This window comes from Rhagoletis zephyria, unplaced genomic scaffold (genome assembly GCF_001687245.7).
Source record: "Rhagoletis zephyria isolate East Lansing unplaced genomic scaffold, Rhagoletis_zephyria_1.1 Rzeph_scaffold_16152, whole genome shotgun sequence".
Lineage (NCBI taxonomy): Eukaryota > Metazoa > Arthropoda > Insecta > Diptera > Tephritidae > Rhagoletis > Rhagoletis zephyria.
This window is the reverse complement of record NW_016173217.1, coordinates 1-11,910: the sequence shown is the minus strand read 5'-3', so window position 1 is coordinate 11,910 and position 11,910 is coordinate 1. Positions and strand designations below refer to the sequence as shown.

At 35.0% G+C, this 11,910-nt stretch overlaps 1 protein-coding gene across 1 annotated transcript; it reads right to left on the bottom strand.

The window, feature by feature from the left end:
- Positions 1-589: 589 nt before the first annotated feature.
- Positions 590-11,905, bottom strand: LOC108379318 (tensin-1-like; the record flags this gene model as incomplete). Its single annotated transcript, XM_017635664.1, has 3 exons — positions 590-1,324; positions 9,655-10,758; positions 11,095-11,905. Coding segments are annotated over 2 exons (1,869 nt in total), but the record flags the coding sequence as incomplete, so codon positions are not given.
- Positions 11,906-11,910: the final 5 nt, after the last annotated feature.

The window sequence follows — 11,910 nt, the reverse complement described above, 5'->3', positions numbered from 1 at the left end:
GAAGAAATACTACATATTTGTAGATTTAGTTCTTGTTGTTAATTTGGTCGGAGCTTTTACTCTTCGTTTATTTATTTATTATTAAATTAGTCAAGCCACTACAATGGTAGTAAATATTAAAATGAAAACTTAATGTTGTATACAATTAGTTTACATACATACACATGTACATACAACAAAATTAAATAACAAATACAGGACTTATTCATATAAACTAAAACAAAATTTAATATCAGTGTTAACAAAGTTATAATCAGCTGCTCTGCAGAATAAGATTCACGGGGCGCTACTGGATTCGCTTCGCCAGTATTGCGGGCAATGACATTTCCTTAGTGGTCGCGAGTGCGTATATGTATATATGAGCAAATCTCACAGGTCCTCTTTGTTTTTTAGTGACACTCCCTTCTCTCGGCAAAAAAAGTTAAAGCATTATTCTTGAATTTATTTCAATCAACGGAGTTGCAGAAACAAATAAATTGAAAACTACGTAAAATATTTGAAAAATTTTACCCTTAAAACGTTTATTTAGGCGAAAACGTACCGAAATTACTAATATTTTCATTTTCACTCACAGAAAAAATCATAATTGTTTTTTTTTTTTTAAAAACTTCGGTAAGTTTTCCAATAAAATCAAATACCACATATCTGTGCAGTTTCAAGAGGGCACTACGAAATTTAAGAAAATGGCGGCATGCAGAATATCTGTCGCAGCTATTTTGCAGTTTTTGAAATCTTACAGTGTTTTATTTTTTTATTTTAATAATTTAAGTTACTTCAAAATGTTAAGATTAAACGATGAAAATGTTTTTCTTTTTAAAGCAAAGGAATCTAGTGTAATAAGACTATTGTGCCACCAAATGAAAAAAAAAAAAATTACTATGATTTGAGAAACTAAAAATCCATTTTTTTAATTTTTATTGGTGCACTCGAAATTCAATCTAAAATTGTTACATATTTTTATTATTGGTTATTTTTACTTTTTTTTTAGTATATCTTTTTTAAGTTTTCATTTAAACACAATTTCGCGATGGAATCTTGTTCTTTATACAAAACTGAAGATAATGCATTTTCCCAGATGGGTGACCTACCATTTTCGACCGAAAACAGGTTTTTGTCGAAAAATGTAACAACTCGTGGGATTCGCTCATATATATTCGAAAATTGCCCGGCTGCAGGAGGTGTCCAATTGAAGTGCTTAAGCAGAAATACTACAGGTACAATCGGGTATATATGCAAGTAATGCCAATTTTCAGCTTTCATTTCACATAGTTTTCTGTTCCTGTTAATTGATAGAAGGTTGATTGGTGTGAAGGTGCTTGGATAACTGCAACATAGTAAAATAAATGATTGCGTTTAATTTAATTTAAATTTTGTATACATTTTGTCATTCAAATGTACATATCGCACACCGTCTTCAAAAGAGTCACAACTCAAAATTTGAAATTTTTGAAATTATGCGCTAAAATTGTGCACAAAGCTTTATTTACCTTTCAGCAACAGCTGGAGCAAATTTTTGTTATAATTTGTTAAAAAAAAACCGAAGGTAAAGTCGTCCTTGCCCATTGATTAGCGTGCGCTACGAAATAGTTTTCGCATTTTCTGACGAACATATTATTTAGAGTTGTGACTCTTTTGAAGACGGTGTGCGATATGTATATACCGAGTTCTGCAGAAAAGAGAACAAATGGTTTCAATGCCACCAAAAATGCATTTTTACATTTTATACGTAATACTGAAACCCCGTGTCTAAAGGCAGAGAAGCAATGCAGAGGTTCGAGCCGTTGAACCGAACCAAGCAAATATTTTATATTGTTCACGTCCCTGGTTGAAACTGCCAGCATAAAATCCATTTCATGTACTAAATTCTTTTATTACGGAATTTAGTGGAGATCGGTAACGTGGTTTTCGAAATACACACTCAATTTCCAAAAAATTTACCAAAAAAAAAACATTTTTATGCTAAAGAGACATTGTGAATATCAATTTTAACTAAATATCAAAGAATTCTTCAGCCACACTATGCAAGAGATCGGAAAATCCAGTACATACACATACATATATAAAATGAAGCAGTACTTAATTAAAAAGTAATTTTTATCCGAATTCCTAAATTAGAGAATCAGCAAAGAAGAAAAAAATTAAGAAAAATAAAATTTTGTTCAAATTTACGCGATGAACATCCCTACAGTCTATTGCCGGGTTCACTAGCAATTGAAGTGAAAAATAACTTTGGCCATTTGTCAGTTTTCATTAATTATAATAAAATCAAATAAAAATATAATTTTTCACTTAAATAGCCTTCGTGAAATTTGCTGTAGTAAGTTCAACAACAAATATTTTAAAGGCCTATAAATTCTCTGTTGAAAACATATTGGATTTTTAGAATACGACTGACAAATAGTCAACCTATTACAAGGCAAGTGCGTCAAGAACGAAGCTTGAATGTTTTTTTTTTTTTAATTAAAAAAATGGAGGGCTGAGGAACTATAAGAAATATATTATTATGATGTTTCGGGTGTATTCCGTTTTTTCTGTTTTGTCGTATTGTATCATCTACATATATATTTTTATTATGACGGTCATGTATGTATATATGTATGTATGTACATTTATAGCCATACACACATAGTACATACATACATAAGAACCACTTTCGGGCCGTCCAGCATGCTTAAACATCAATGAGCATTTTGTTTCTGTTTAGTCGTTATTAGACTATTTTAAGACTGTTTTCTACTTGACGTACAGACGTACATACGTACATATATATATATATATATATATGTATTCATATGTACACAAGTAAATAAATAAAGAGCAACAATAAATGTAAACAATTGAGATTTTTCTGAAATTTTTTTACTCAATTTTATCAGGGAACCGAAAAGTAAGAAACATTAAGTGAAACTGCTTACATACATACATACATATAACTACCTATATACATATGTATGGATATACAATTCTACATTCATATACATATGTACATATATTAATTTATACATGCAAAGAAAAATGAACGTATTGAAATGGATTTCATTCAATTATTTTTTAGCGCTTGCTCGCCACTTGGCTTCTTTAGCGAACTGGGCAAAATATTGCTCTGACAATAAAACTTATGCAGATCTGCCAGATCGCAAACAAAATATTTACAAATGCGCAAAATGTGCTCCTTTCTCTAGTCGCTATGTTAAAATTGAAAATTCAACAAAGCGTAAATGGATATGTTTTCGTTTTTTTTCACTTCATTTCCATATGTGTACATACACATATATATATATTTTAAATTTAATAAATCAAGATACATAGGATGTATCTATGTGCACATGTATGTATACGTACATATGTGTGTACATAAATGAACTTACGAATATTTAAATCGTATACCTAACTAACTATGTATGTACATATAAGAATACAAATATGGAAATGCGTTTGTAGGAGTAGCCGAAGGCAACGAAGCAATTGCTAAGTGGAATAAAAAAAAAAAACAGTTTTTTTCAAACAACCCAGAATACTTGAATATTGAACATTTGAAATTATACATCCCATTTAGCAATTATATTTCACTGCAAAACATATATATGTATGTATGTATATGAATACTTATACATATATGGAAATATACAGTAAAACTTCTCTATAACGAATTCCCCAAAAAAAACCGAAAATGACTTCGTTATACACATACACTGCCGGAACAAAGTATTGGCACAGCAAATTTTTCACAATATGTGCAACCATTTTCATTCTAATATTTCTATTAGAATATTTCGTATAAAAATATGGTTCATTCAACAACAAAAAACATAAAAATATATTGCTTCCTAAACTTTGTGCAAAACTCTTGAAAATTCAGCAAATTTTCATCAAAATTTTTAATCAGTTTTTTTTAATTTTTTTGAGTATGCAGTTTTGCAGCTCATTAAATTCTAGTAAAAAAATGCGAGTTCAGAGTTGCGTTGATTTGTGAGAATTTTTTTTTTGTGAAGGTCTTATGCATTTTTTCCATATAAAATATTTTCGAAAAAAATTTTTTGTAAGGAAGAGACTGCGTGAAAAAGAATTGCCAAAAATCGACGGTAATTCCTAGCTACCTATAACTTGCACTTTATAATAATTAATATAATAAAATTGATTGGGCTACAAATATGCATACTCAAAAAAATTCCAAAAAATCTGATTAAAAAGTTGAAAATTTGCATGAAAATTTGCTGAATTTTCGCGAGTTTTGCACAAAGTTTAGGAATTACATTTTTATGTTTTTTTTTTTGTTGTAGAATGAACGTTATTTTTATACGAAATTAGCGTAAAAATATTAGAATGAAAATTGTTTCATATGTTGTGAAAAATTTGCTGTGCCAATACTTTTTTCCGGCAGTGTATGTACATATAGAGAATTCCTTATATAATTAGAAATAATCAATAAAATTATAGTTAAAAAAACTAAAACCTCGCTATTATAATTTCCATTCGTATTGTCATCAGGTATTTAACGGGAGGTAAAAAGAACTAAATTCTTCCATTTTTCCTATTCAACAAAAGTCTGTAATACATTGAGAGAGGCAAATACGTATGTACAGTGTTTGAAACGTGGTTTTTCATTTTGAACGCTGCTTGCGTTTAAAACTTGATGGCAAACTACTGGTAGGAGTCCCAAATTACTGATCTACAGCCCGATTCACTTGAATAGGTACACATATTTTCCTCAATATCCAAGCTTATTTATGGACTTATGGACATTAGAAAAGTTTATTTTTGATCTCCTTTTGAAAAACGATTGATTTTGAAGAAAAGTGGTGAAAATGAAGAAAACACCTTGATTACTTTGGAGTTTATTCCACATTATTTTTAAACTGCTTGAATATGCTAGCAAAATTACGCACCAATTCGCACTACAGGAGCTAGGGATGCAAATTTTGGGGAGTAACATCGATACATCGATGTTTCGATGCATCGGAAAAATGAATATCGGTGCTAAAATACATCGCCAGAAAAACATCGATATATCGATTGTTTGCGATGTTTCGAAATTTGTTAGGAAAATTTAATACTTTTCAATTCCAACTCTATGTAATTCAATTATTGCCTTTATTCATTTACAATTCATTCCCAATAATTAGAATAGAAATGCATGCCGTCGTAAGTTCGCTGAGCCTAAAGTTCCAAGGCCCAATTTCGTTGAAATTTCAACCGGATCCCGGTCCCTTTTTAATGACTTAGTATGCATTTTTAATATCAAAAGATAAGAGTAAACTCCGAATTTCTGAATGTTCCTTTTAAAAGAATAAATATTAAAATTCATGGCCAGTCAAAAAATTTTAGGAGCATAATTCGATGTTAAAACATCACTGAAACTGGCATCGATATATCGTCTATTTAGCGTTTTTAGGAAATTGTAAACATCGATGGCAAACATCGAATTTCGAACCGATATTATCGATGTTTCCAAAATATCGATGCATCGTTTGCATCCCTGTCAGGAGCTGTGTAACAACGAGGATAACGAAGCAAAGTCGTAATTTTTTTGAAGTCGTCCTATTCACAGGACCTAAACTTAATGGAAAATATTTAGAATTTGATGTTTTGCAAAGCTGGCGTGTCAGATAATCCATGTGATTATTGGCAGTTGCTTTTTTCCGGCGATTAAAGTGGTAAGCAGTGATATATTCTTGTTTTTTCAAAGCGCCCCTAGAACTGTTTTCCGGATAGTGGTTTTTCCCATACATTGGAATTAAGGATGTAGTATCCAATTCTAAAAGTGTTATATAGTAGAATTAAAATGAATGCTTTTGTTGGTTTAATCTAGTCCTTTCCTTGTGTTAAACCCACTGTACCTATTCAAGTGAATCAAAATAATAATCATAATTTTCGTGTAGTTTGATAAAAAGTGGAATCAAATCCAAAGTAATCAAGGTGTTTTCTTAATTTTCACCACTTTTCTCCAAAGTTGATCATTCTTTAAAAAGAGATCAAAACGAAACTTCTGCGATGCGCACAAGTGCAGATATGACCTTGGAACTTGAGGAAAATATGGGTACCTATTAAAATGGTTCGGGCTGTATGTCTTCTTTTGGAACTTTTCCTTTTTCGGGGACTTTCAAGGCCTATAGCTTTTTTTTACAGAGAATTGGTTATACGCTACCCATTTCTTGACTGATTATTGCGGTCTACAAAAGTAATCTAATAGATGCTGCCAAAAATGTGGGCGATGGCAATTACCAATTATAATTGTAATTTTTTAAAATTTCATATACATACAGTATTCTTTTCTTGGTAAAAAAAACACATATCGATGGTCCTTGACAATACCGACACAATTCAAAATTCAAAAAATAAAAACTTTTACTAAGCCATAAGGTGAAAAAAACATTAAAAGCTGAACGAAAAAGAAACCTTCTTAAGCTTGGTTCGCAATAGAGGAGACCTCATTATTCAGGAGTTCATTATAGAGAAGTTTGACTGTTTGTAGTTTTCTTGTAACCAAAGAGCTTTGCATACATACATATTCATATAAATGTCTACTCGCAAATCTTTTTGAATGATTTTGTGAAAAAAAGCTCGGCACGTTTCGAAAACTAGCGTAGCATCTTAATTTATTGATAAAGATGGAGTTTGTACCTATCAAAAACCGTTCTCAGTCGGCAAGAAAACAGCTCTTTCAAAAAAGGGTGAGGAATCCAGTACGGAAGGAATATTACTTCAAAATTCTGAATTCCTTTATAAATATACCAACAGAAAATTTACTGGCTTCTAGCTAACGGCCAAATACAGCAGTATTTTCATATTTGGAACTTGGACATCTGCTGAACTCTTCTCCGTGTTACAAAATCAACAACACTGCACAAACTTTTTACGGGACCGAGAATAGTTCGCAGGCCTAGTCGAGTGAACAACCTGAAGTTTTCATTAAAATAAACACTTTTTGGCTCAGTTATTTTTTTTAGGTAATTTCGAATTTAAATAAAATTTAGAAAGAACGTCAACCAGTCAAGGGTTAAAATCACCTACATTCCTTAACCGAATTAGAGCATCCACACACCTATGCGATTCTGTCGCAACGAGTCCGCACCGTTTTTTAATGCTACAGACGTTACTGCTTCGAAAACACAAGTACGCACACATCTGTGCGATTTTATCGCAGCAAAAACTGTCAATTTATAGACAAACAAAAAGTATTTTTCAACAAAAATAAAAATCTTAACTTTTCTACATCAAATATGTTTTGTTTTCTTACGTTCAATTTTCCTTTTAATATTGTAAAATCCTTCTATTGACCTATTTCGTTCTCAAAACGCGTCAGTCTGCGATTTCGGAACGACCCAAGGAAGAACTGTGAATGTTCAAATAAATCGCTGCAGCAAAATCGCATAAGTGTGTGGTTCCTCATTTAAAACTATGGTCGGCATTGTTTTAATTTTTGTCGGAACAGATTCACACCGACTGAATCGCATGCGGTGCGTGGATACTTTTAAGGTATTCTTTTTTTGTTAAAAATATACAGTTGTGAAAATTGTATTACTCACACCTACGGTGACCATCCGTTCTGTTTGTTTACAGGACCGTACTGTTATTTAAAGGTCTGTCCTGCGTAGTTTTTCAAAACAGAAAACCCCCAAAATGTACTGATTTTTTCCAAGTGTCCTGCCTTTGTCCTGCATTTTCCTCGATATTTTAAAATTAACTTTTCCTAATCGAAATAAAAGCAGTGTTGATAACTGATTGTAACTACATAAAGTTTCAAAGGTTCAACTAGTCAGTGCGTTCTAAATATTGTACGGTTATGGACAATGGATGACGAGAAATTGAAGACCAGCATCAAATATATCGATAACACTGTTCTACAAATTTTGTGGTAATCGCTTAAGAAAAAAAATATTTTCCAAGCCAATTTTCCTTTCAAACAAGCGTTTTCGTAATTTTTTCGAAAAACGTGTTTTTGGTACATTTCGAACCTATTCGTCAATATCTCATGAAAAAATTATCCAATCAACATAAGCGACCTACAGTTCTCTTACAAACATATATTACTTTGCCGATTTCGATGAAAATTATTAGTCTTACAAGCGACCAAAATCGAAAAATTGAAATTTCAATCATTTTCTTTTTACAGTAAATGAAAATCTGATGAGAAATGTAGATGTTACGGAACACAAACTGCACAAAAAATATATATTTTTACAAAGAGCCCATCAATACCTTTCGAACTGTTGGTCGTTTCATGAGATTTGAGGAATAACTGAAAAAGTACTAAAAATACGTTTTTCGAACGAATCTCGAAAACACTTTTTTGAAATCATGGGTATTTTTTTCGTGTTCAACGACCCAAAGTTTGCCTAAAAAATTTGCTTTACAGAGGTTCGTATTTCGTGTAAAGTAATATGTAATATGCCTTATTATAATTTTGTAAACATTCATTACTAAATGCTTAATACCAATGAAGCAAATGTGATTTATGTTTAAAGTTTAAAATTAGATTAATAATTAAGAAATATACACTCTTCGTTATTTGAATAGCGCATCCTTTTAATACTTAGTAGGTACAGTTTTCCTTTTGTTTGTTTAATATTCATTAACTTTTTATAAAAATATAGCATATTCTACGTCTACGTCCCATTTAAAATTTGTTTGAAAATTAAAAAAAGACAATTTTTTTTGTTGACGGTGCTGCGCATTTTCTTCCATATAGAAATTTTGTCAAGCATACTTTGTATGTTAGAAAGTCAAGCAAAGGGTGCACTATTCAAATGACGAGGAATGTATATATGTAGTATATTTTTGTTATTTTTATACTACGCAGTTATATGTAGGTAAATTTTTTTAAAAATTGTCCTGCATTTTCAAAATATATTTATGGTCACCGTACTCATACCGCTACGAGGCGCCGGTTGATGCTTTCAAAATACCCATCCTAAACCGCCAACTAATTTGAAAGTTTTTTGTAAAACTTTAAATAAAAACGGTGATGTACAGTAATTAAAACTTTTGTTAACGCAAAGCAACAAAAGCTTTTGAGGTAAGTTTTTGTAAACTTTTTTTCTAAACAAATCCATGTTTTGTTTTTATTTCAAATCTATGCAAATGCAACTGAGCTAATGAAAATAAATGAATTTTTAGTCAGGCACGGTCATTAATAGACGGTGCTTATAACTGGAATTTTTTCAAAACTAATTGATACTAGGAAGAAAAAGCAGCCCGTTCATCTTATCGGACTCTAAAGAATCTCCCACTGGGCAGGTGACCAGGTGGCTGTTATTCAATTTTTAGATCTATTATTAAATATGGTTTTGATTACGTAATGTACATATGTGTGTGTGTTTGTGTATGTAGTACATACATACATACATATTTATGCACTATTTCCAAAGCTATTTTCAAAGGGATTGGCCTTAACACTCCCATGTAATATGTATCAATAAAATGAATTTTGCTTGCTGACATGCATTTGCACGTGATACTTTTGCAAATGTTGCCTGCCACAACATCATCATCAATAAAAAAAAAAAACAGAAATAAAATAAAATAAAATGCATACATATTTTCTAAATCGTGCCCTTGCTAGCCAAACATATTACACATATGTACAAATGAATGATATCCACGAACAAAAAATCTCTTACTTTTCTTATAGGAGAAAGGGAACTCTTTTCTTACGTGGTCAGTTATCCAAGTGTGCGCTCTGTTCTGCACCCTTCTACCATCAGAGCACAAAATTACGTTCCTTTTCCGTCGGTAGTGTTTTATTGGCGAACGAAACGATGGCCGAAGCTGGCTGATGAGTATCCAAATCACAAAATACATGGCATTGATTGTCCTTCGATTTTGGCGAATTACGCGCCACAAAAGCAAATATGGTCTTCTTTAGCGCTCCAACGGCGGTGGTATTCTTCGCACTGCCGTCTTCTTCCGTCAACTGGATTTCCCAGAGCCGATGATCTGGATCTATGGCACAAAATGATATGCTATCGCCGGGGTAGTGTTTTCGGAAAAATTTCTTTCGCGTATTGTCGGTGAGAGTGATTCCCTGTTGAGTGACCTTGAAGTGCACCTCGGTTGGGATGGGCAACGGTTGTTGTGCGTACAGCTGACGTATGGCTTTGCGGATAGCCTCCTCGCCAGTCAGAGACTCCGTTTCACTTGAGAATAGCCACAGCACATTGCAGGCGGCACCTTGCGTCAGTAACTGTTTCTGTGCGCTTGTCGGCTCAATTAGCGATGGCACCAAATCGTGGTCGGGTATACGTAGCAAACATGGCAAAGCCAATTTGTTGATTGAATGTTCATAGATGAGCGCCGAAAGCGATGTAAAGACCGGCTCATTGGCACAACTCTTCAATCTGACTCCATGGTTTGTGGGCTCAATGAGAAAGTGGCGGACTAAATCGTCGGGTTGGCCAGTGAGCTCGCTGTTTGGAGGTGGTTGGTGTACGCGCACTACCAAACCGTAGTTATCCTTGTACGTTGTGGAATTTCGGACAATAAATGTGCCCGGTTCAGCGTGTAGTAGCAATTGAACGGCTTCTTCACGCGACAAATTCGGTTTGTACCAGTATTTGGACGAGTCTTTGGCAAATTTGACCAGATGTGCAGCGACCTCCTGGGGTTCACTATTCACCATTGACATATTGGAATCGAGACGTGGCCGGCAACTTGTGCGGTAAATGGTCTCCGAGGAGAAGTTGTGCAAGTCAAGCATTGACTTTCCATTTGGCAAGTCCGGGCGCTGTGGAACCGGGCTGTGCGAATAAGCTATGGGGCTGTTTTGACCATTATATCCACCATATGGCGTGCGTGGCGTAACGGGAAACGCAGGCGTCTCGGGGCGTGCGACGTGTAATGGCGAAGGTGAAATCTTGCCAGCCTCTACCGCATTCGCAGTCGCTGCCACAGTTGACGCTGGCCCAACTGGCAACGACAACGATGCCGCCATCGGGTGATCCGTAACTGACAATGCTGGCTCGATTGAGTTACGACTGTGATATGTGCTCGTCGCAGCGGTGACTTGCTTACTCGTCGTGGCATAAATGGGCGATGACAAGTCATTGCGGCTGCGTGCAACAACGGCAGCCCCCAATGAGCTTCGATTATTTGTTNTGTTTTGACCATTATATCCACCATATGGCGTGCGTGGCGTAACGGGAAACGCAGGCGTCTCGGGGCGTGCGACGTGTAATGGCGAAGGTGAAATCTTGCCAGCCTCTACCGCATTCGCAGTCGCTGCCACAGTTGACGCTGGCCCAACTGGCAACGACAACGATGCCGCCATCGGGTGATCCGTAACTGACAATGCTGGCTCGATTGAGTTACGACTGTGATATGTGCTCGTCGCAGCGGTGACTTGCTTACTCGTCGTGGCATAAATGGGCGATGACAAGTCATTGCGGCTGCGTGCAACAACGGCAGCCCCCAATGAGCTTCGATTATTTGTTGCATACTCGTGGCTGCTGTCAATGCCATAACCAGCTGCATTTCCATTTCCATATCTGGAGTACTCCAGTCGACGCTCTTGCTGCGATTGTGTTGGAGACGGTGATGGTGAATATTGCCTCCGCGACGGTTGCACTACACGCTTCTCCACTGTACTGTAAAGCGATTCGAGTTGCTGTTGCTGTTGGCTCTGCGGTTGCGGTCGCGATTGCTGTTGCAGTATTCGCGATTGTTGCTGGGAAGCTGCGAACGGCCCGCTTGCCTCTCGGCAGGCATTCGAGGAGCTAATTGTGTGATAATTACGTTCCACATACGTTGAATTGCTGGTCGGCATAGCGACCTCGCGCGCAACTGGAATATCGCGAGTGCGATATTGCTGCAGCTGTTGCAGAGACGTTCGATCCATGGTGTGGGCGCGACGTGGGGGCGGAGGCGCATCATCTAAATTCAAATGAAATTCAAAATCGTAGTTGAATTTTCGAG